The sequence below is a fragment of the Phoca vitulina genome, unplaced genomic scaffold (genome assembly GCF_004348235.1).
Source record: "Phoca vitulina isolate PV1807 unplaced genomic scaffold, GSC_HSeal_1.0 scaffold64, whole genome shotgun sequence".
Taxonomy (NCBI): Eukaryota; Metazoa; Chordata; class Mammalia; order Carnivora; family Phocidae; genus Phoca; species Phoca vitulina.
The window spans coordinates 8,992,339-9,015,339 of NW_022589767.1; the positions used below are offsets into that span (position 1 = coordinate 8,992,339).

At 36.1% G+C, this 23,001-nt stretch overlaps 1 protein-coding gene across 1 annotated transcript in view; it reads left to right on the forward strand.

Annotated features, from left to right (window-relative positions):
* Nucleotides 1-23,001, forward strand: part of LOC116624161 (solute carrier organic anion transporter family member 1B3-like) — an 84,915-nt gene that overhangs the window by 24,294 nt on the left and 37,620 nt on the right. Inside the window, exon 3 of the mRNA XM_032391833.1 lies at nucleotides 1,526-1,674. Coding sequence (XP_032247724.1) covers nucleotides 1,526-1,674 — 149 coding nt within the window. The remainder of the gene's footprint in view (nucleotides 1-1,525; nucleotides 1,675-23,001) is intronic.

The window sequence follows — 23,001 nt, forward strand, 5'->3', positions numbered from 1 at the left end:
TAATGAAATAAGTCAGTCAGAGAAAGACAAATACCATATGATTTCACTCATATGTGGAATTTAAGAAACAAAACAAATGAGCAAAGGGAAAAAACAAAGAGAGAGGCAAACCAAGAAACAGACTCTTAACTATAGAGAACAAACTGGTGGTTACCAGAGGGGAGGTGGGTGGGGGGAAGGGTTAAAGGAGTGCACTTGTGATGAGCACCGGATGTTGTATGGAAATGTTAAATCACTATGTTGTACACCTGACACTAATATTACACTGTATGTTAACTAACTGTAATTTGAATAAAAACCTAAAAAAATAAAAATTAAAAATTAAATAGAGGCTTAATAACTTACAAAATTATAATTTCTCTTGCATTTTGACCTCAAAACTCCACTTGTAAGAATTTGTCCTACAGATATTATCACACATAAATAAAATGACATACTAAGAAAATGTTCTAATATGAAATAATTAGATACAACCTAAATGTTTATCAACATGTAACTAGCTAGATATATTATGAATAATAGGATAAACTACAACCATAAGAAAACTGAGGAAGTCATTTATTAAAATATAAAGTATATAAAGTAGCATAAAAAGGTAGAGAGCAGTATTAATGGTATGCTGCCATTTGTGTTAAAAAAGGAAACTATTATGTATTTAATTAAAAATACATATCATATTTCTGGATCATAGTCACTGAAAACTGATTATTAGTCCTCAGAATAAGAAACTGGATGCTGGGTGGACAAGGGCTAGAGAAAGAATCTTTAAGATATGTCTTTTTGATATTTTGTACTTTCAACTACATATATTTTACATATATTCAACTGCATACATTTTCTCTTCAAAAATAAATGAACAAAATTAAAATAAAGTAGGATCGTGATGGTGGTAAGGTCAAGTATGGCTAGAGTCTGTCTGAGAGGTACTTAGAGTATGCTTTGCTCTCTTTAGCAAATCCAAACTCGACCTGCATTTCAAACCTGGTTCTCGAGATATCTCTTCCACGAAATCTTCTGGGCTCAGCCACTATAATTATAATTCATTACATTGTTTTTCTACCCATTTTGACTGTCTACTATGTGCAAGGCACTCTTCGGCACTTTGTAAAAGTATAAAGATGAAGTAAACATATATTTGCCTTCCTAAATTTTATAATGTAGATACGTAAAACATATTTAAAATTTTTGTGATTTAAAATTCTTATCTCATCTAGTATGTGACTCTATGTTATTTACTTGTTTCAAATTCTCTTCATAAATCTATCTTCCCAATTAAAATATAATCCCCCTAAAGCTAGCAGTTTGTGTGTCTGTGTATGTGTCTGTGTATGTGTGTGTGTGTGTGTGTGTGTGTTTGCCCTCCTTTTGTGTCTAGCATTTACCTAGTCTTGTGCTCAGGACATCAAAGACCCTGAATGAGTATTAGTGGGTTTATTGATTGATTGAGGGCAACCTTGCAGCTTTTCTTATTTTTGAATCATATATTGTTAAAGTGAAATAAGTTCTCCTTTTTCTCCCTGAATAGGTGATCATTTCAAACCAAACAACAACGACAATTGGAAACACTCACATGATATCGGTAGTTCCATGATGGACTCAAATCAATATTTGAAAAAGACAGCAGAAGCAACACCTCCAAAGGAAAGGGAAACTAGATGCTGCAATGGATTCAAGGTAGGAATAGTTTCATGTTTCCAAACTAAAATAAGTGGAGGTTTTTTTTTTTTTTAAACAACCAGTTTTGGAAAAGAACATTGTATTTCAAATTAGAGTTTCCAACTAAAGCATATCTTAAAATATTAACAGAATGATCTATATCTTGATTTAAATAAGTCTTTAAATCTGAAAAAGGAGTTTCTTTGGTGATAATTCTGATGGCTAAGAGCTTACTAATGTTAAAAAATTTAGAAATCTTTTGATATCTTCTCTTTGGTTCTTGATGGACAAAAGATATTTATTAATTTCATTAAAATAAGTCACTGTATAATGAGTAATACATAAAAAATCTTGGAATTGACCTATAGAGAGAGCAGATTCATTAGTTTTATGAATCACTTTGTGGTCTTGACCTATTAATTTTTTTTTCTTTTGAAGAACAGCATTTGTTATTCTAATAATTTAAATAATAGAGGCTGGTAGAAAAGAGATTTATAATAACAATCAAAAACATGAACCAAACACCTAATTACTGACTTAGGAAAGCCATTTAATTTTTTCAAATGCAGGTTAGTAAAAGTAATAATCTTGTGTCTTGATTTTGTCTTACAACTTAAGACATTAAAGGATATAGCTTGTATTGGGATTTTCATTGACAGAAAGAAGTACTCCCTGAGCACAATGTTGAAGAAACCAGGACTCAGGAAAATTGAAAAGTTTGCCTAACGTCATCCAGCTTGAAATTGAAAACCCTTAAACCCAAGTCAAAGTCTTTAAAACCCCATAGGGAATTTTTGAAGAACTAAAAAAAATTAATTATGGCTGTCTTTTACTAATATATTAAGTGTTTTCCTCAAAGTTGTAGTCTTAATTGCTGAATAAAGACCACAGGAATCAGACTCAGTTGCAATAATGTTATATAAGGTCCCTTTTAACTTTGTCCAGAGAACATGTTTGTTTTCAGAGATTAGTCTATTCTGATGAAAGATCTGAGTAATATTTAAGCAGAATAGCAGTCACAAGTAAAAGGTAACGGTGAATGCAAGTCTAAGGTAATATGGTGTGCTCGGTTCTTTCCGCTTTTAAACATTGAGAGTTACAGTGATCTCAAAGTACAATGATCACATAGTAGAGTGAGAGCAATCTGGCTGAAACAGTTAAAACTGCCAGAATGGTCCCTTGTAGCATATTTGCAAGTTAGTATGCATAAAATACGTTAATTGCAGTCTAATGATCAAGACCGGAGAGCTAGAATAACAATAGAAGCTAACATTTATTGAGCACATATTATATGCCAGACACTGTCCTAGCATTATACTTCTTAGTGGATTTGTTCCTTACCACAATTCCACCGCCAGATGCTATTATCTCTCTTTTACAGATGGAAAAAAACTAAGATACAGAGAGGGCAAATGAATCCTTCTCAGTCCCAAAGCTGGTGGTGAAGCCAAGGTTTGAACTTAGGCAGTCTGATTCCAAATCCCATGCTCTCAATTCTACTCCACACCTCTATAGTAACTGTGGGTTTCTATAATATTAGTACCATCCAAATATTCTGGTAGGTAGGGATTCAGTGATCTTCTTCATTCTGTATTTTTAAAAATTCACCTTCAGACCAAGTAATTCAGTATCAAGCAACCATAGGATTCCTAAATTTGTTTATGTGTGTGGGCACACACATTTATACATGTTGTTATTGACATGTATTGCAAACTCAGAAATGTATCAAAGTGCAAATAGATAATAGACCTCTTAAAATAACAGCATATGTTAATTAATTGAATGTAAATAAAATTAAATTTTAAAAATTAAATAAATAAATAACAACAGCACAGTTTGATTTTTTTCTTACCCCTTTTCCTCAATTTTTGGACTAAACCAACTACATCATATAAACCCTGCTGATACATTCTTCATGTTTACACTTGTCATTTCTGTGCTTCAGATTTCTTGTACCTTTATGTTGTAATAAAAATTCTTAACAAGGCAATAGTAATGCATCATCATCAAAAAACATAAATAATAAGGCAAAAGTAAAAGTCCCCCCCCTTTTGCCTTCGTTGCCACTCCCCGTTCAAAAACAATCAGAATAACGACCCCTTATGTAACCATCAGTAGTATTCATATCCTGCTGGTTTCCTCTGACTCACTTTCCATATTAGCCATTAGCCATATTGGACTTTTGCTATTGATCAAAAATGCTGAGCAAACTTCTGACTTGGAGAAGTTTGTACTTGCTGATTTCCCTTCTGAATGTTCTACTTCCAGATACCTTGCTCCTTCATTTCATTCACATTTCTGTTTAAACATTACCTTATCCTTGACCACCCCATATAAAATACCCTTTCCTACTCATACCTCTTTGATCAAATTTATTTTTTCATAGCATTTATCACCAGCTGACACTGACACACAAACACACGTATGTATATGTGTGTGTGCACATGTGTGCCTTTAACGGCTTAAAAAATTAATTTATAACAGTTCTGTAATAATCTTATAGTCCTGAAGTTCAGAAGTCCCAAATGGGTCACAGTGTATTAAAATCAAGGTGTTGGCAGGGCTATGTTCCTTTCAGGAAGCTCTAGGTGACAATCCATTTCCTTGCCTTTTCCAGCTTCTGGAGGAGCCCAAAGTTTGTGCCTCAAGTCTCTCTTTCATATGCAAAGCTGGTGGTCAGTCATGTAATTCTCAAACTGCATCAAGTGAACACTGACTCTTACGCTTCCCTCTTTCACATTTAAAGGACCCTTGTGATCATATTGGGTTAACCAGGATAATTCAGGATAATCTCTTTAAGGTCATCTGATTAGCAACTCTATTTGCAACCTTAATACCTCCTTGCCATTTATCTAATGATTTCATAGATAGGCAGAATAACTGCCCTCAAAGGAAGATGTCCAGGTCCTAATCTCTAAAACTTGTGAAAAAATATACTGTGTGTATATATATATATATACACACTTTGTATATTATATTATTTTATATATTTATATATTTAGTCTTGGTACATTGTATATTTCTAGTAATTTATCCATTTCTATTAAGTTATCCAGTTTGTTGGCATAGTAGTCTCTAAAAAATAGTCTTTCATAGTAGTAGTTTTTCATAGTAGTCTCTAATGATCTGTTTTCTCTTTTCTTTCTCTTCTTTCTTTCTTTCTCTTCTTTCTTTCTTTCTTTCTTTCTTTCTTTCTTTCTTTCTTTCTTTCTTTCTTTCTTCTTTCTTTCTTTCTTTCTTTCTTTCTTTCTTTCTTTTTTTTTGTGAGAGAGAGATTGAGAGAAAGAAAGGGTGCACCAGGCAGGGAGTGGGAAGGGCAGAAGGAGAGAATCTTAAGCAGACTCCGTGCTGAGCCCAATTTGGGACTTGATCTCACAACCCCGAGATCATGACCAGACCAAAATCAAGAGTCAGATCCTTAACCGACTGAGCCCAATCCTTTTTATTTCTGTGGCATCAATTATAATGTCTTTTTAAAAATTTATTTGAGTGTGCTATCTTTTTTCTTAGTCTAAGTGTTTGTCAATTTTTTAATTTTTCAAATAACCAACTTTTAGTTTTATTGGTTTTTTTCTATTGTTTTTCTATTTTATTTATTATTTCTGCTCTGACTTTTGTTATTTCCTTCCTTCTGCTAATTTTGGTCTTAGTTTTTTTTCTTTTTCTATCTCACTGGCATGTAAAGTTAGATAGTTTATTTGAGATCTTTCCTCTTTTTTTTATTTTATTTTTATTTTTATTTTTTTTAAATTTTTTTATTTATTCATTTGCGAGAGAGACAGAGAGAGAACAAGCAGAGGGAGAGGCAGAGGGAGAGGGAGAAGCAGGCTTCCTGCTGAGCAAGGAGCCCGATGCGGGACTCAATCCCAGGACCCTGGGATCATGACCTGAGCCAAAGGCAGACGCTTAACCATCTGAGCCACCCAGGCGCCCTCCTCTTTTTTTTAATGTAGGTGCTATGAAGTTCTCTCAATACTATTTTTTCTGCATTCCATAACTTTTTGTATGTTGTGTTTTCATTTTTGTTTGTCTTGAGGTATTTTTCTAATTACTTCTTTGAATTCTTCTTTGACCCATTGTTGTTTAAGAATGTGTTGTTTAATTTTCACGTATTTGTGAATTTTCCAGTTTTCCTTTTGCTGTCGATTTCTGGTTTCATTCTATCTTGGGGAGAAAAGGTACTTGGTTTGATTTCAGTCCTCCTTAATTTGTTAAGATTTATCTTGTGACCTAACATCTGATATATCTTGGAGAAAGATATGTGTAGACTTAAAAGAAATGTGTATGTTGCTGTTAGGTAGAATGTTCTATGTATGCTGTTAGGTTCATTTGCTTTATCGTATTGTTCGAGTTCTCCATTTCTTTATTGATCTTCCATCTGGATGTTCTATCCATTATTTAAAATGAGGTATTAAAGGTTCCTACTGTATTGCCATATGTATTTTCTGTTTTGTTTTGTCAATGTTCGCCTTATCTATTTAGGCACTCTGATGTTGGATACACACACATATATAATTGTTCTATCTTCCTGGTCAATTGACACTTTTATCATTATATAATATCCTTTTTTGTTTCTTGTGACTTTTTTATTTAAGTTCTATTTTGTCTGATATCAGTGCAACCATTCCTGTTCTCCTTTGGTTACCAATTGCATCAAATATCTTTTTCCATCACTTCACTTTCAGCCTCTGTGTGTCCTTAAATCTAAAGTGAGTTTCTTGTAGACAGGGCATAGTTGAGTCTTATTTTTCTTTTTTTATCCATTCAACCATTTTATGTCTTTTGATGGGGGAGTTTAACCTATTTACATTTCAAGTTATTATTGATAGGGAAGATTTACTATTGCTACAGTGTTGTTTTCTGTCAGTCTTGTACAAGTATACCTCAGAGATATTTTGTTTAGTTTCAGACCACCATAAAAAGCAAATATTGCAGTAAAGGGAGTCAAATGATTTTTTTTTTTTTTTGGTTTCTCAGTGAATACAAAAGTTAGGTTACACTATGATGTAGTTTATTAAGTGTGCAAAAGCATTATCCCTAAAACAATGTACATACCTTAATTTTAAAAAATATTGCTAAAAAATGCTAACCATCATATGAGCTTTCAGAAATTCGTAATCTTTTTGCTAGTGGAGGGTCTTACCTCAAAGTTCATGGCTGCTGACTGCTCAGGGTGGTAGTTGCTGAAGGTTGGGGCAGCTGTGGCAGTTTCTTAAAATAAGACAGCAGTGAAGTTTGCCACACCAATCAACTCTTCCTTTCACAAGCTATCTGATAACATTTCACCCATAGTAAAATTTCTTTCAAAACTGGAGTCAATCCTCTCAACCCCTGTTGCTGCTTTAAACTAAGTTGATATAATATTCTAAATACTTTATTGTCATTTTAACAATCTTCATAGCATCTTCACCAGGAGTAGACTGCCTCTCAAGAAACCACTTTATTTGTTTATCCATAAGAAGCAACTCCTCTTCCATTAAAGTTTTATCAGGAGATTGCAGCAATTCAGCCACATCTTCAGACTAGACTTCTAATTCCAGTTCTCTTCCTATTTCTACCACATCTGCAGTTACTTTCTTCATTCACAAGGCATCCTAACTAGAAATTCTTCTAAGCAACAGTACTATTTGAAGACGAGAAAAAATAAATTTATTTCAGTAAAGCAAGTAGCATAATAATTTTACATTACGAATATTATTGAATTAAGATTAATTTAAAACCCTCCTTGATTCTAAAAGGCAGGAAAAACATTAGATGTAGTTTTCAAGAGATAACTGAAAACAACAAAAGATCAAATAATAATTTGTAGTATTCGGGGCGCCTGGGTCATTAAGCATCTGCCTTCGGCTCAGGTCATGATCCCGGGGTCCTGGGATCGAGCCCCACATCGGGCTCCTGTTCCGCAGGAGGCCTTCTTCTCCCTCTCCCCCTCCCCCTGCTTGTGTTGCCTCTCTCACTGTGTCTCTCTGTCAAATAAATAAATAAAATCTTTAAAAATAATAATAATTTGTAGTATTCATGATAATTTTGCATTTCAGTAAAACAAGCTGAAACAGTGCCTCATATCATCATATTAACATGGAAAATAAGTTTTTTAAAATATAAGAGCTCTAAGAATAAAAATGGAAACAGTGAAGGATTAAATTCCAGCAAATATTTAATTAGTGTATACTCATCCTATTTTCTAATTTTGCCTGACTTCTTATCATCCCAGCTGCCCCCTCCCCACCTACCTTCTCTGGATCTCTCCTTTATAAGATTCTCCCCCTAACTTTTAGGTGGCTGTGGTTAACCTAAACTCTTCTTTTTCATTTTTCAGGCTAAAAGGACCACAGGGTTTTTGTTTTTGCTTCCCTCCTACCCCCGAGAGAGAAAGCACATATGCACAAGTGCAGGGGGTAGGAAGAGAGGGAGAGGGAGACAGAGAGAGAATCCTAAGCAGGCTCGATCTCACGACCCGGAGATCATGACCGGAGTAGAAGTCAAGAGTAGTTCACTCAATGGACAAGCCACCCAGTAGTCCTAAGAGTTTTAGCTTTGAAGGTGCTGTGGCCTCACCTCAAAGCCATAAGAATGGGAAACTAATCTTACACATTTTCTTCTTCTAAGTATCAACGCCTATCCAGAGTCTGACTGCTTTTGTTTGTCCTCCCATGTCTTCCTCCAGGTGGTTTTTGGTTTCCCCTTAGACTTTACAATTGTTATTTGCTGGAGGATCAGTTTCGTGGGAACTTACTGAGCTCTTTTGGAAGTGGAAATTGTTATACATATTTAAAGATCACCCTGGCTGCAGTGTGAAAAGGGTAACAATGAGGAAAGAGAGATGCCGGTTAGAAAAGGTGGTAATCTGAGTGAAATGATGGTCATTTAAGTAGAAATATAAAGTGAAGCATGTTCAAAAGAGAGATATTTATAAGGTTAAATTTTTAACTTTGGGGAATTGATTGGATGTAACCCAGAATAGTGCAGCTTCTAGCTTGAGCAGCAAATAGAAGATAGTGACACAGGAAGAAGACGTGAAAAAGGAAGAAGAAGAGAGAGATCTGGACATAGCAATCAAAAGCCTCAGTGGAGTTCTAACATAGGCACTTTGGAAAAGCAATGTAAAACTCAGCAAAAGCAATCATGGCTCAAGATATAGGTTTGGTAATCATCAGCATCTAGCTGGTAATAAAAACAATGACAATTGGTATGTGTAAAGGGTATGTGGAGTAAAAAAAGCGAGTCTGAAACAAAACCCTGAAAAAAAAATTGAAAAACAAGAATAACATAAGCCGGCTCAGGATACTTGAGAGGAGTGATGCAAAAAATAAGATTTGATTTGTGCAAATGTAAACAACTCACTTGTTTGTGAGTTATGGAAAGAGAGAGTTATGGAAAAGCCAGGGTGCAGTGGGGCAGGAGATTATTTAATGGCATAAACTTGAAAATGGATTAATTATACAACTCTTCCCAATTGCCTCCAGACAAAACTCTCTCTTGAGCACCAAGCCTGCCATTTGTGTCTACCTGATGCATGTTTATTTTTAGGAATCTCAAACTTGACTTTTGAAAAGATGATTTCATTGTTTTTAACCCCAAGACTTCTCTTTTTCTCAACTCAAATAACAATATTAGTACATACAGTTATCCAAACTAGAAACTTAGAAAATAAACTCAGAAAACTCATTTTCCCTTATTCCCACATCTTGTTGATTCTCATCTTAAACGCCTCCAAAGTGTGTCTGTGATCTTTTGTTTCCTTCTTTCCAGCCATTAGCTTTTTTTTTTTTCTGAAATCAGCTTTCTAACAAATTTCTTTGTTATTAAGTCCATCTTTTACACAGATACTGGAATCAGCCCTCTAAAATTTAATTTCCTTATGTTACATTTAAAAACACAATTTCATCTCCCAATGTTTGGCATATTTCTATCCTTATGTTCCACCCACACAGATAATCTTTCTGTTTTTCAAATTATCTGTGTTCTTTCACTACTTGGGCTTTTCATGTGTTTCCTATTTTGTTTTAAATGTTTATTTCTTCTTCAAATTCTAAGTTTCTATTATCTCTTAAAGACTTAGTTCAAATGTCACCACACCTATAGAAACTTTAACCAGTATAAACAGAATTAATCATCTTTCCTATGTACTCATGACATTATACATTTATAGTATTCATTATATTATGCTGGCATTATTTATTGTTTTTGCCCCAGGAAATTATTAGTTCTTTTAGGGCACTTATTATGTCCAGCTTTTACTGCCCTTCTTACTCTGCACTTGTCTCAATTCCAAGATGTAGCAGAGTATTTGCCATATTGGAGTTGCTCAATAAATGGTTTGCTGAGTAAATGAATTGAGGTTCAAGTGAGTTAACTGAGTTAATCATGGCTGTACCTCTGGCAAAATGGAAACTTGGAATGGTCTTCTGACTTCAATTCCAGAACTCTCGCCAAAAAGTATAATGGACTTACTTGCCATGATTGCAGGTAAATATAGACTTTATCTCTTACCTGAATGGGTTATCTCCTTCTACCTGTGATACTTTAATATCCATTTGATAATTGTGAACATTTTTATCTCTGTTTTGAAATCTTTCAGTCTTAAGTTCTCTACTTCATGGCATAGGACTTTTAATGTTTTTCACTAAAGATTTCAGCTTTCTTATTCCTTTTGATTTTTTAAGTTCTGAGAAAATCATCATATCATTCTTTCTCTGCACTTCAGTCCTGCATTAGGAACAGGGTTAAAATTGCCCATCTCATAGGGTTATAGTTCGATTAAAAGAAAGCACATTTATAAATCTATCTATATGAACTCATTTCATTGGAGAGATTCTATTATGGCTATGTGTTTACATCTATTACCTTTTTCTTTTTTCAATTTTAATTTAATTTTTATTTTTAAAATTTTATTTAAATGCAATTAATTAACATATAGTGTACTATTAGTTTCAGAGGTAGAGTTCAGTGAACTTTTTCCTTTTTTAAAAAAGCAGTTTAGAATTATACTGTGAGATTTTTACTTTTTTGAGTCTCTCTTATATTGAGCTAATTTGCCTTTTAAGATTGAAGATACGAACTGTGAAAAAGCTTTCTCTGAACTTCTAGGAATTTCCTCTCATACAGGACAGGGTTTATATTTGATTATATTTATATCTGCTTTAATGAGATATTCTATTACTTTCTGAAATTTTCTCCTCTTTGATTTTACAAATGAGTGCTTTGATGGTCAGCATTTAGATGAGTTCACTTTTCTATTTCTTCAGTAATCAATAAATCATATTGTCAATATGCTCATTACTGATTCTGCAATACCTGTCATAGTATATGGCATAAAACTGTGCTTAGCTAAATGATCATAAGCCCTGTTTTGATCTGAATGAACCTAAAGCTAAAAACTGGATGATGCTAGATCATAATGGTAATAAAAATACATTTATCAGTGCTTACTGTGTGCCTAGCCCTGTGTCAAGAATTTTAGGTATATGATTTAAAGTAATCCTCATAACAACTTTACTATAATTATCTCCATTGAAAAACTGAGGAAACTAAGAAATGAGAGGTTTCACTACATGTTGACTCTGTACCAGATTTATAATCTGAATTGGGGGAATAATAATTTATCCAACAACCCAAAAACACTTATTGAGTCTTTGCTCATTACGTGTTAGGCATCTGAGTTTGATGGAGAGCCTGATAACATTTTTTTTCTATTTATTCATTAGAAGAGAGCCAAAACTTGAAGCCTTCTAGCTCTTCACAGCAGACTGAGCATAAGGCAGAAGCCACCTCTTCCTCCCTCCAATTCTAATGAATAATCTAAAAGGTATTAAAAGTAACTCATTACTCTGCTAGAAAACAAGAAGTGATATATTCTGTAAATCCAAAACCATGAGGGTTTTCTGAAAGGTAAATAGTAAAAAGAATTAGAAAGAAATCCTAGTCCAAGACAAGTGCAAGAGAAGAAAACTGAAAAGCATGGAAGTGGCTCCAAGGGTCCATCAAAGGCAAAGACACTGATAAGGGGATGAAGAGAGGTCCCAGGGAAAACTGACAGGAGGTTAATTGGGTATCCCACTCACTCAATAAGTGAAAACATGCATCTTTCCTTGTTTAACATGCCTCCCCTGATCATCAGCATACCCCCACTTAGTAGTATGAACATTTTAACTTTGAGTAACATGGACATTTTAACAATATTACATCTTCCGATCTACTAGCACAAATGTCTTTCCATTTATTTGATCTTCTTTGATTTCTTTAGCAATGTTTTGTAGTTTTTAGCATATAAGTCTTTCACCTCCTTAGTTTATTCTTAAATATTTTATTCCTTCAATGCTATAGTAAATGGGATTCTTTTCTTTTTTCTTTTTTTTCCAATTTTTATTGTTATGTTAATCACCATACATTACATCATTAGTTTTTGATGTAGTGTTCCATGATTCATTGTTTGTGCATAACACCCAGTGCTCCATGCAGAACGTGCCCTCTTTAATATCCATTACCAGGCTAACACATCCTCCCACCCTCCTCCCCTCTAGAACGCTCAGTTTGTTTTTCAGCATCCATCATCTATCATGGTTCGTCTCCCCCTCCGATTTCCCCCTCTTCATTCTTCCCCTCCTGCTATCTTCTTCTTTTTTTTTCTTAACATATATTGCATTATTTGTTTCAGAGGTACAGATCTGTGATTCAACAGTCCTGCACAATTCACAGCGCTCACCATAGCACATACCCTCCCCAGTGTCTACCACCCAGCCACCCCATCCCTCCCACCCCACCCCCCACTCCAGCAACCCTCAGTTTGCTTCCTGAGATTAAGAATTCCTCATATCAGTGAGGTCATATGAAACATGTCTTTCTCTGATTGACTTATTTCGCTCAGCATAACACCCTCCAGTTCCATCCACGTCATTGCAAATGGCAAGATCTCATTCCTTTTAATGGCTGCATAATATTCCATTGTATATATATACCACATCTTCTTTATCCATTTGTCTGTCGATGGACATCTTGGCTCTTTCCACAGTTTAGCTATTGTGGACATTGCTGCTATAAACATTGGGGTGCACGTACCCCTTCGGATCCCTACATTTGTGTCTTTGGGGTAAATACCCAGTACTGCAATTGCTGGATTATATGGTAGCTCTATTTTCAACTTTTTGAGGAACCTCCATACTATTTTCCAGAGTGGTTGCACCAGCTTGCATTCCCACCAACAGTGTAGGAGGGTTCCCCTTTCTCCGCATCTCCGCCAACATCTGTCCTTTCCTGACTTGTTAATTTTAGCCATTCTGACTGGTGTGAGGTGGTATCTCACTGGGCTTTTGACTTGGATTTCCCTGATGCCGAGCGATGCTGAGCACTTTTTCATGTGTCTGTTGGCCATTTGGATGTCTTCTTCGGAAAAATGTCGGTTCATGTCTTCTGCCCATTTCTTGATTGGATTCTTTGTTCTTGGGGTGTTGAGTTTGATAAGTTCTTTATAGATTTTGGATACTAGCCCTTTATCTGATATGTCATTTGCAAATATCTTGTCCCATTCTGTCGGTTGTCTTTTGGTTTTGTTGACTATTTCTTGTGTGCAAAAGCTTTTTATCTTTTTCTTTTTTTTTAAAGATTTTTATTTATTTATTTGACAGAGAGACACAGCGAGAAAGGGAACACAAGCAGGGGGAGTGGGAGAGGGAGAAGCAGGCTCCCCACTGAGCAGGGAGCCCCATGTGGGGCTCGATCCCAGGACCCTGGGATCATGACCTGAGCCGAAGGCAGATGCTTAATGACTGAGCCACCCAGGCACCCCCAAAAGCTTTTTATCTTGATGAAGTCCCAATAGTTCATTTTTGCCCTTGCTTCCCTTGCCTTTGGTGATGTTTCTAGGAAGAAGTTGCTGTGGCTGAGGTCGAAGAGGTTGCTGCCTGTGTTCTCCTTTAGGATTTTGATGGACTCCTGTCTCACATTGAGGTCTTTCAACCATTTGGAGTCTATTTTTGTGTGTGGTGTAAGGAAGTGGTCCAGTTTCATTCTTCTGCATGTGGCTGTCCAATTTTCCCAACACCATTTGTTGAAGAGACTGTCTTTTTTCCATCAGACATTCTTTCCTGCTTTGTCGAAGATTAGTTGACCATAGAGTTGAGGGTCCATTTCTGGGCTCTCTATTCTGTTCCATTGATCTATGTGTCTGTTTTTGTGCGAGTACCATGCTGTCTTGATGATGACAGCTTTGTAATAGAGCTTGAAGTCCAGAATTGTGATGCCGCCAGCTTTGCTTTACTTTTTCAACATTCCTCTGGCTATTCAGGGTCTTTTCTGGTTCCACACAAATTTTAGGATTATTTGTTCCATTTCTTTGAAAAAAGTGGATGGTATTTGGATGGGGATTGCATTGAATGTGTAGATTGCTCTAGGTAGCATTGATATCTTCACAATATTTGTTCTTCCAATCCATGAGCATGGAACATTTTTCCATTTCTTTGTGTCTTCCTCAATTTCTTTCATGAGTATTTTATAGTTATCTGAGTACAGATCCTTTGCCTCTTTGGTTAGGTTTATTCCTAGGTTTCTTATGGTTTTGGGTGCAATTGTAAATGGGATCGACTCCTTAATTTCTCTTTCTTCTGTCTTGTTGTTGGTGTATAAGAATGCCACTGATTTCTGTGCATTGATTTTATATCCTGTCACTTTACTGAATTCCTGTATGAGTTCTAGCAGTTTTGGGGTGGAGTCTTTTGGGTTTTCGACATAAAGTATCATATCATCTGCAAAGAGTGAGAGTTTGACTTCTTCTTTGCCAATTTGGATGCCTTTTATTTCTTTTTGTTGTCTGATTGCTGTGGCTAGGACTTCTAATACTATGTTGAATAGCAGTGGTGATAGTGGACATCCCTGCCGCATTCCTGACCTTAGGGGGAAAGCTCTCAGTTTTTCCCCATTGAGAATGATATTCGCTGTGGGTTTTTCATAGATGGCTTTTATGATATTGATGTAGATGTACCCTCTATCCCTATACTCTGAAGAGTTTTGATCAAGAAAGGATGCTGTACCTTGTCAAATGCTTTTTCTGCATTTATTGAGAGGATCATGTGGTTCTTGTTCTTTCTTTTGTTAATGTATTGTATCACATTGATTGATATGTGGATATTGAACCAACCTTGCAGCCAGGGATAAATCCCCCTTGGTCGTGGTGAATAATCCTTTTAATGTACTGTTGGATCCTATTGGCTAGTATTTTGGTGAGAATTTTTGCATCCATGTTCATCAAGGATATTTGGTCTGTAATTTTCCTTTTTGATGGGGTCTTTGTCTGGTTTTGGGATCAAGGTAATGGTGGCCTCATAAAACGAGTTTGGGAGTTTTCCTTCCATTTCTATTTTTTGGAACAGTTTCAGAAGAATAGGTATTAATTCTTCTTTAAATGTTTAGTAGAATTCCCCTGGGAAGCCATCTGGCCCTGGACTTTGGTTTGTTGGGAGATTTTTGATGTCTGCTTCCATTTCCTTAGTGGTTATATGTCTGTTCAGGTTTTCTATTTCTTCCTGGTTCAGTTTTGGTAGTTTAGACATCTCTAGGAATGCATCCATTTCTTCCAGGTTATCTAATTTGCTGGCATAGAGTTGCTCATAATATGTTCTTATAATTGTTTGTATTTCTTTGGTGTTGGTTGTGATCTCTCCTCTTTCATTCATTATTTTGTTGATTAGGGTCATTTCTCTTTTCTTTTTGATAAGTCTGGCCAGGGGTTTATCAATCTTGTTAATTCTTTCAAAGAACCAGCTCCTAGTTTCGTTGATCTGTTCTACTGTTCTTATATAATTGGCTGCTCCCATGTTAGGGGCATAGATATTTACAATTGTTAGATCTTCTTGTTGGATAGACCCTTTAAGTAGGGTATAGTGTCCTTCCTCATCTCTTATTACAGTATTTGGTTTAAAATCTAATTTGTCTGATATAAGGATTGCCACCCCAGCTTTCTTTTGGTGTCCATTAGCATGGTAAGTGGTTTTCCACCCCCTCACTTTCAATCTGGGTGTGCCTTTGGGTCTAAAATGAGTCTCTTGCAGACAGCATATTGATGGGTCTTGTTTTTTAATCCAATCTGATAGCCTGTGTCTTTTGGTGGGGGACATTTAGCCCATTTACATTCAGGGTAACTATTGAAAGATAGGAATTTAGTGCCATTGTATTGCCTGTAAGGTGACTGTTACTGTATATTGTCTGTGTTCCTTTCTGGTCTATGTTGCTTTTAGGCTCTCTCTTTGCTTAGAGGACCCCTTTCAAGATTTCTTGTAGGGTTGGTTTCGTGTTTGCAAATTCCTTTAGTTTTTGTTTGTCCTGGAAGCTTTTTATCTCTCCTTCTATTTTCAATGACAGCCTGGCTGGATATAGTATTCTTGGCTGCATATTTTTCTCATTTACTGCTCTGAGTATATCATCCAGTCCTTTCTGACCTGCCAGGTCTCTCTGGATAGGTCTGTTGCCAATCTAATGTTTCTACCATTGTAGGTTACGCATCTCTTCTCCCGAGCTGCTTTCAGGATTTTCTCTTTGTCTCTGAGACTCGTAAGTTTACTATTAGATGTCAGGGTGTTGACCTATTTTTATTGATTTTGAGAGGGGTTCTCTGTGCCTCCTGGATTTTGATGCCTGTTTCCTTCCCCAAATTAGGCAAGTTCTCTGCTATAATTTCCTCCAATATACCTTCTACCCCTCTCTCTCTTTCTTCTTCTTCTGGGATCCCAATTATTCTAATGTTGTTTCATCTTATGGTATCACTTATCTCTCAAATTCTGCCCTTGTGATCCAGTAGTTGTTTATCTCTCTTTTTCTCAGCTTCTTTATTTTCCATCATTTGGTCTTCTATATCACTGATACTTCTGCCTCATTTATCCTAGCAGTTAGCGCCCCCATTTTTTATTGCACCTCATTAATAGCCTTTTTGATTTCGACTTGGTTAGATTTTAGTTCTTTTATTTCCCCAGAAAGGGTTTCTCTAATAACTTCCATGCTTTTTTCAAGCCCAGCTAGTATCTTTAAAGTCATGATTCTGAACTCTAGATCCAACATCGTACTAATGTCCATACTGAGTAGGTCCCTGGCAGTTAGTACTACCTCTTGTTCTTTTTGTTGAGGTGATTTTTCCCATCTTGTCATTTTGTCCAGAGGAGAATAGATTAATGAGAGAACAAAATGCTAACAGGGTAACAACGTCCCCAGAAAATATACTCTAAACAAATCAGAAAAGACCTGAAGCCGGGGGAAAAGAAAGGGAAAGAAAGGAAAAAGAAAAAGAAAAGAGAAAAAGATAAAAACAGAACAAAAAGAAAAAAAACAGAATATGATCAAATATGATCAGGCTGGTGCATAGATCAGTGCCACACACTAGATTTTGGATGTATATTGGTCTGTTAGAAGAAAGTGCCTCCCGAAATTTTAAAGAAAGAAAAACTTATACATGTACAAAAATAAGGGTTGATATGATGAAGGGATGGAATATGACTGTAAAGATGAAAATTATAAAAAATTTTATAAAAGGAATTGATAAGAAGTTGTTTGAAAAAAGAAAGAAGAGGATTTAAAAAAAAAAGGGAGAGAATGTGATTAGGCAGGAGAGTAGAACAAAACCATACACTAGAGATTTAGGGTATATTTTGATCTGTTAGAAGAAACTATCTCAAAATTTTAAAGAGAGAACAATTTATATATATATGCCAATAATAAGGGTAACTACTATGAAGGGATAGAATATGACTCTAAAAATGAAAAATAAAAATGTTTTTTAAAAAGGGGATTGATAAGATGTTGGTTGAAAAAGGGAAAAAGAAAAATTCAAAAAAGAAAAAGACAGTTAAAAAAAAAATTAACTTTGAAAGAGTAAAGAATCATGGTAAAAAAGCCATGGATTCTATGTGCAGTATTCCCCTAGCTCTGGAGTTCTGCTGTTCTCATTGATCGGTAAACTTGGTCTTGGCTGGCTGTTCTCGCTGATCTTCTGGGGGAGGGGCCTGTTGCCGTGGTTCCCAAATGTCTTTGCCGGAGGTGGAATTGCCCAGCCCTTGCGGGTCTGGGCTAAGTAATCTGCCCGGGTTTGCTCTCGGGAGCTTTTGTTCCCTGCAAGCTTTCCGTACAGCTTTGGAGGCCGAGAGTGAAAATGGCGGCCTCCCAATCTCCACCCTGGAGGAGCCGAGAACTCGGGGTCCCACTCCTCAGTGAGCCCCCAGAGGAAAGCAGTGAGTCACTCCCGTCTCCCTGGTCTCCGGCCGCACTCCGTGCTCACCCGGCCTGTGACCGAGCGTTTCTATCTCTGGCACCTGACCCCGTGTGAAGTCTCCAAACCCAGCAAATCCCTGCGGTGCGCTCCCGTGCCGCTCCTCCCAGGGAGGAAGGGGAGTCTCCCCAGATCTGCCGCTGGTTGGGTCCCTACTGGAGGAGCAGTGGCCGACTGTGCCGCGGATCACGGTTTATGGCAACCCCGAGCTGAGAGCCCGCTCCTCGGCTCCGTCTCTGCAGCCGGCTTCCCCGCTCCGATCCCTGGGAGCTCTGCCACAGTCAGGCACCCCCGGTCTTCCTGTGACCCCGAGGGTCCTGAGACCACACTGTCCCGCGAGGGTTCCACCCCCCGCTTAGCCACCGGAGTGACATCCCTCAGCATAGCAGACTTCTAAAAGTTCCGATTTTGTGCTCCGCGGCTCTATCACTTGCCAGAAGCGGCTGATGGAGGCCCCTCCCCCACCGTCTATCCTCCCGAATATCGCCTGGGCTTCACTTCTCTGCACGGCCTACCTTCCAGAAAGTGGTCGCTTTTCTGTTCAGAGAGTTGTTGCTATTCTTTTCTTCGATCTCCTGTTGAGTTTGTAGGTGTTCAGAATGGTTTGATCCCTATCCAGCTGAATTCCTGAGACCAGACGAAATCCAGGTCTCCTACTCCTCCGCCATCTTCCTCTGCCCCACTCCGGGATTCTTTTCTTAATTTCTGTTTCAGATTGCTTATTTTCAGTGTATAGAAATACAACTGATTTTTGAGTGTTAATTTTTTATCCTGTATCTTTGCTGTACTTGTTTAGTAGTTCTAGTAGCTTTTTTTGTGTGGAATCCTTACAGATTTCTACAAATAAGTTCATGTCATCTGTGAACAAATAATAATAATATAAATTATAAATAAATAATATGGTAAAAATATAATTTTACTTCTTTTCCAGTTTGTATGCCTTTAATATATATATATATTTTTTGGTCTAATTACTCTGGCTAGAACTTCTAGTACTTTGTTGAGTAGTAGTGGCTACAGTGGGCATCCTTGCCTTGTTCCTGATCTCAGAGGAAAAGTTTTCAGTGTTTCCTTCTATTCCTAGTTTGTTGAGTGCTTCTATCATAAGACAGCTGAATTTTGTGAAATGCTTTTTCTGCATCTATTGAGATGATTATGTGGTTTTATTCTTCATTTTGTTAATGTGATATGTTACATTGATGGATTTTCATAAGTAGGATTTTCAACAATCTGACTTGCATTCCAGTTATAAATTCCACTTGGTTATGATGTATAATCCTTTTAATGCACTCTTAATTACTGTTTGCTAGTATTTTGTTGAGAATCTTTACAACAGTATTCATCAGGGATACTAGTCTGTAGTTTCTTTCCTTGTGATGTCTTTGTCTGGCTTTGATATCAGGTCATGTGGCCTCATTTAATGAATTTGGGAGTATCCCCTCCTCTTCAATTCTTTGGAACTGTTTGTGAAGCATTAGCATTAATTCTTTAAATGTTTGGTAGAATTCTCCAGTGAAACCATCCTGTCCTAGACTTTCTTTGTTGGGAAGTTTCTAATTACAGTTTCAATCTCCTCACTAGATACAGGTCTGTTCAGATTTTTTATTTCTTCATTATTCATTCCTGGTAAGTTGTATGTTTCTAGTAATTTATCCATTTCTTCTAGGTTGCCCAATATTTTGGCATATAATTGTTCATAACTTATTTTAATTTCCATGACATTATTTATAATGTTTCCTCTTTCATTTCTAATTTTAGCTATTTGAGTCTCCTCTTTTTCTTAATCTAAGTTTTTGTCAATTTTGTTGATTCTTTCAAAATCTAACTCTTAGTTTCATTGATTTTTTTCTTTTTCTTTTTTTTTTTTTAAAGATTTTATTTATTTATTTGAGAGAGAGAGAATGAGAGAGAACACATGAGAGGGGGGAGGGTCAGAGGGAGAAGCAGACTCCCTGCCGAGCAGGGAGCCTGATGTGGGACTCGATCCAGGGACTCCAGGATCATGACCTAAGCCGACTTAAAGACTATTTTATCTATGAAAGGCAGTCACTTAACCAACTGAGCCACCCAGGCGCCCTCATTGATTTTTTTCTATTGTTTTTCTATTCCCTTTTTCATTTATCTCTACTCTAAAATCCTTATTATTTACTTAATTCTGGTAACTTTGGGTTGAGTTTTTTCTTCTTTGTCTAGACCTTGAGGTATAAGGATAGGTTGTTGTTTTGAGATCTATTTTTTCGATGTTATCATCTATCACTATACACTTTTACTAGTGCTTTTATGACATCCCATATGTTTTGGTACATTGTGCTTTCATTTTCATTTGTCTCCAGATAGTTTCTAAATTCTCTTTTGATTTCTTCTTTGATCTATTGGTTGTATTGGTTAATTTCCACACATTTGTGGATTTTTCTGTGGTCAAAGAGAATACATTGTATGATTTCAATTTTATTAAATTTGTTAGGACTGTTTTGTGACATAACATATGGTCTGTTTTGGAAAATGTTTCATGTGCACTTGAGAACAATGTATATTCTGATAGATGGAGTGTTCTATAAACGTCTATGTCCAATTGCATCTAACTGGCTTACAGTGTTGTTCAAGTCTTCTGTTTCCCTTTTGATTTCCTATCTGGTTGTTCTAGCCATTATTAAAAGTGGGGTATTGATTCTCTTATTTTTAATATGTTTCTATTTCTACTAATAGTTCTGTCACTGTTTGCTTCAAATATTTGAGTTTTCTAATTTTAGTTACATATATATGTTTATAATTGTTATATCTTCCTGATTAATTGACCCTTTTTTCTTTATGTAATGTCCTTCTTTGTCTCTTGTGATAGTTTTTGTCTTAAAGACTATTTTATCTATGAAAGTATGGCCATCCCTGTTCTTTTTAGGTTCTTGTTTGCATAAAATATTCGTCACCTGTTTGAGCAGGTATAACAAAAATACCATAGACTGGGTGGCTTAAATAACAAATATTTATCTCTCATAGTTTTGGAGGTTGGGAAATTCAAGGTCAAGGTGCTGGCAGATTAGGTTCCTGGTGATGTCTTGTTTCCTGATTCATAGATGGCTGTTTTCTCATTGTGTCTTCATATGATGGAAAAAGGGCTGGAGAGCCCTCTGGGGTCTCTTTTATAAGGATGCTAATCCTATTCAGGGGGTCTCTGTCCGCTTGACAGAGACCTTCCAAAATAACCTTCCAAAAGCCCCACTTCTTAATACCATCTCTTTGATGATTAGGTTTTCAACATGAATTTTGAAGGGACAGAAATATTCAGCTTATTACATACCCTTTCATTTTTAGCTTTTTGGTGCCTAGATCTAAAATGAATCACTTGTAGACAGCATGTAGTTGAATCCTATTTTTTTAATCAATTCAGGCAGTCTATGTCTTTTAATTAATGTACTCAATCAAGTTACATTTAAAGTAATTATGGATAGGAAAGAACTATTGCCATTTTGTCATTTGTTTTCTTTCTGTCTTAAAATTTTTTGTTCTCTTTTCCTCTCTTGATGTTTCTCTGTGTTTAATTTTTTTTGTAGTGATGTATTTTGATTCTCTTTTCATTTCCCTTTATGTATACTCTATAGACAATACAATTGTATTATTGTATTGTATTTTATATTTCCGTTACTAGGGAATATTATATTTTGGTATGGTTTTGTGTTGCTATTCATCATCCTTTCACTTCAACTTGTAGAACCTTCATTGTTTCTTGTATGACAGATCTAGTGGTTATGAGTTCCCTCAGCTTTGACTTATCTGGGAAAGTCTTGATTTCTCCTTATTCTTAAAGGACAGTTTTGACAGATATAATATTCTTTGTTGGCAGCCTTTTTCTTTTAGTACTTTGAATATTTTATTCTATTCCTTTCTAGTCTGCAAGTTTTTTTTGCTGAAAAATCTGATGATAATCTAATGGGAATTCCCTTGTATGTGGTGAGTCACTTTTCTCCTATTGCTTTCAAGACTTTCTTTTTGTCTGTGACTTTTGACAGTTTGATTATGATGTATCTTTGTGTCGGTCTCATTACATTTACCCTAGATGTGCTTCTTTGAATTTATCAAATTTGCATGTACATTTCTTTACTTAGATTTGGAAAATTTGGAGCTATAGTCTTTAAATAATTTTTCTGCCCCTTTCTCTTTCTTCTTCTGGTATTCTTATAATGCAAATACTGTTCTGCTTGATGGTGGTGTCCCATAGGTTCTTTACATTCTTCATATTTATTCATTCATTTTTTTTTCCCCCTTGGCTCAGTCTTTGAGTTTGTTAATTCTTTTTCTGTCTGGTCAAGTTTAATTTTGAGCTCCTCTAGTGAAGTTTTCAAGTCAGGTAATGTTTTCTTCAGTTCTGGAATTTCTGTTTGGTTCTTCTTCCAAGTTTCTGTTTCTTCATTAATAATCTCACTTTGTTTATGTATTGTTTTTCTGATTTCATTTAGAGGTATATCTATTTTGTGTTTTAATTCATTGAATATCCTTATGGTAATTTTGAATTCTTTTTCTGGCAGTTCATGTATCTCCATTTCTTTACAGTCAATTTCTGGAGATTTAATTTCTTCCTTTAAATGTGTTGTGGTTTCCTGTTTCTTTATATGTCTTATTATTTTTTGTTGTTGGAACTTTGACATTTGAAAATCAGCCAACTCTCTCAGACTTTGTGGTTTTGTACAGGGATGAGTTTAACTATGTAGCCAAGCTAGAGATTGTCTAGACCTCTCAAGTTTCTTCTGGATGTGTGTCCTCCTTGCGCTATTGGAGAAGTTTGCTGGTGTCTACTAAGGACTTCTGCCTGGTGCCTGAAATAACTGCACCCTCCCTGGTTTAGTAAATTACAATCCTGGTGCTCCACCTAGTGTCTATCCATGGTACTACATATTCTGGTTCATGGTTTATTGTCTTTATTCTGAGACCCTCAAATGTGGCCATCCACTCTTGTCAGTACTTGAATACAAACTGGTCCCTCATGCTGCCTCCATACAAGTCAGAACATTGGATATAAGTTCTATTCCTTTCTCTCCCCAGACAGAATATGGGAGTTGGGGATTTTGTCCCAATTGCATCAATGATGCTTGGTTGGGGGAAGGCTT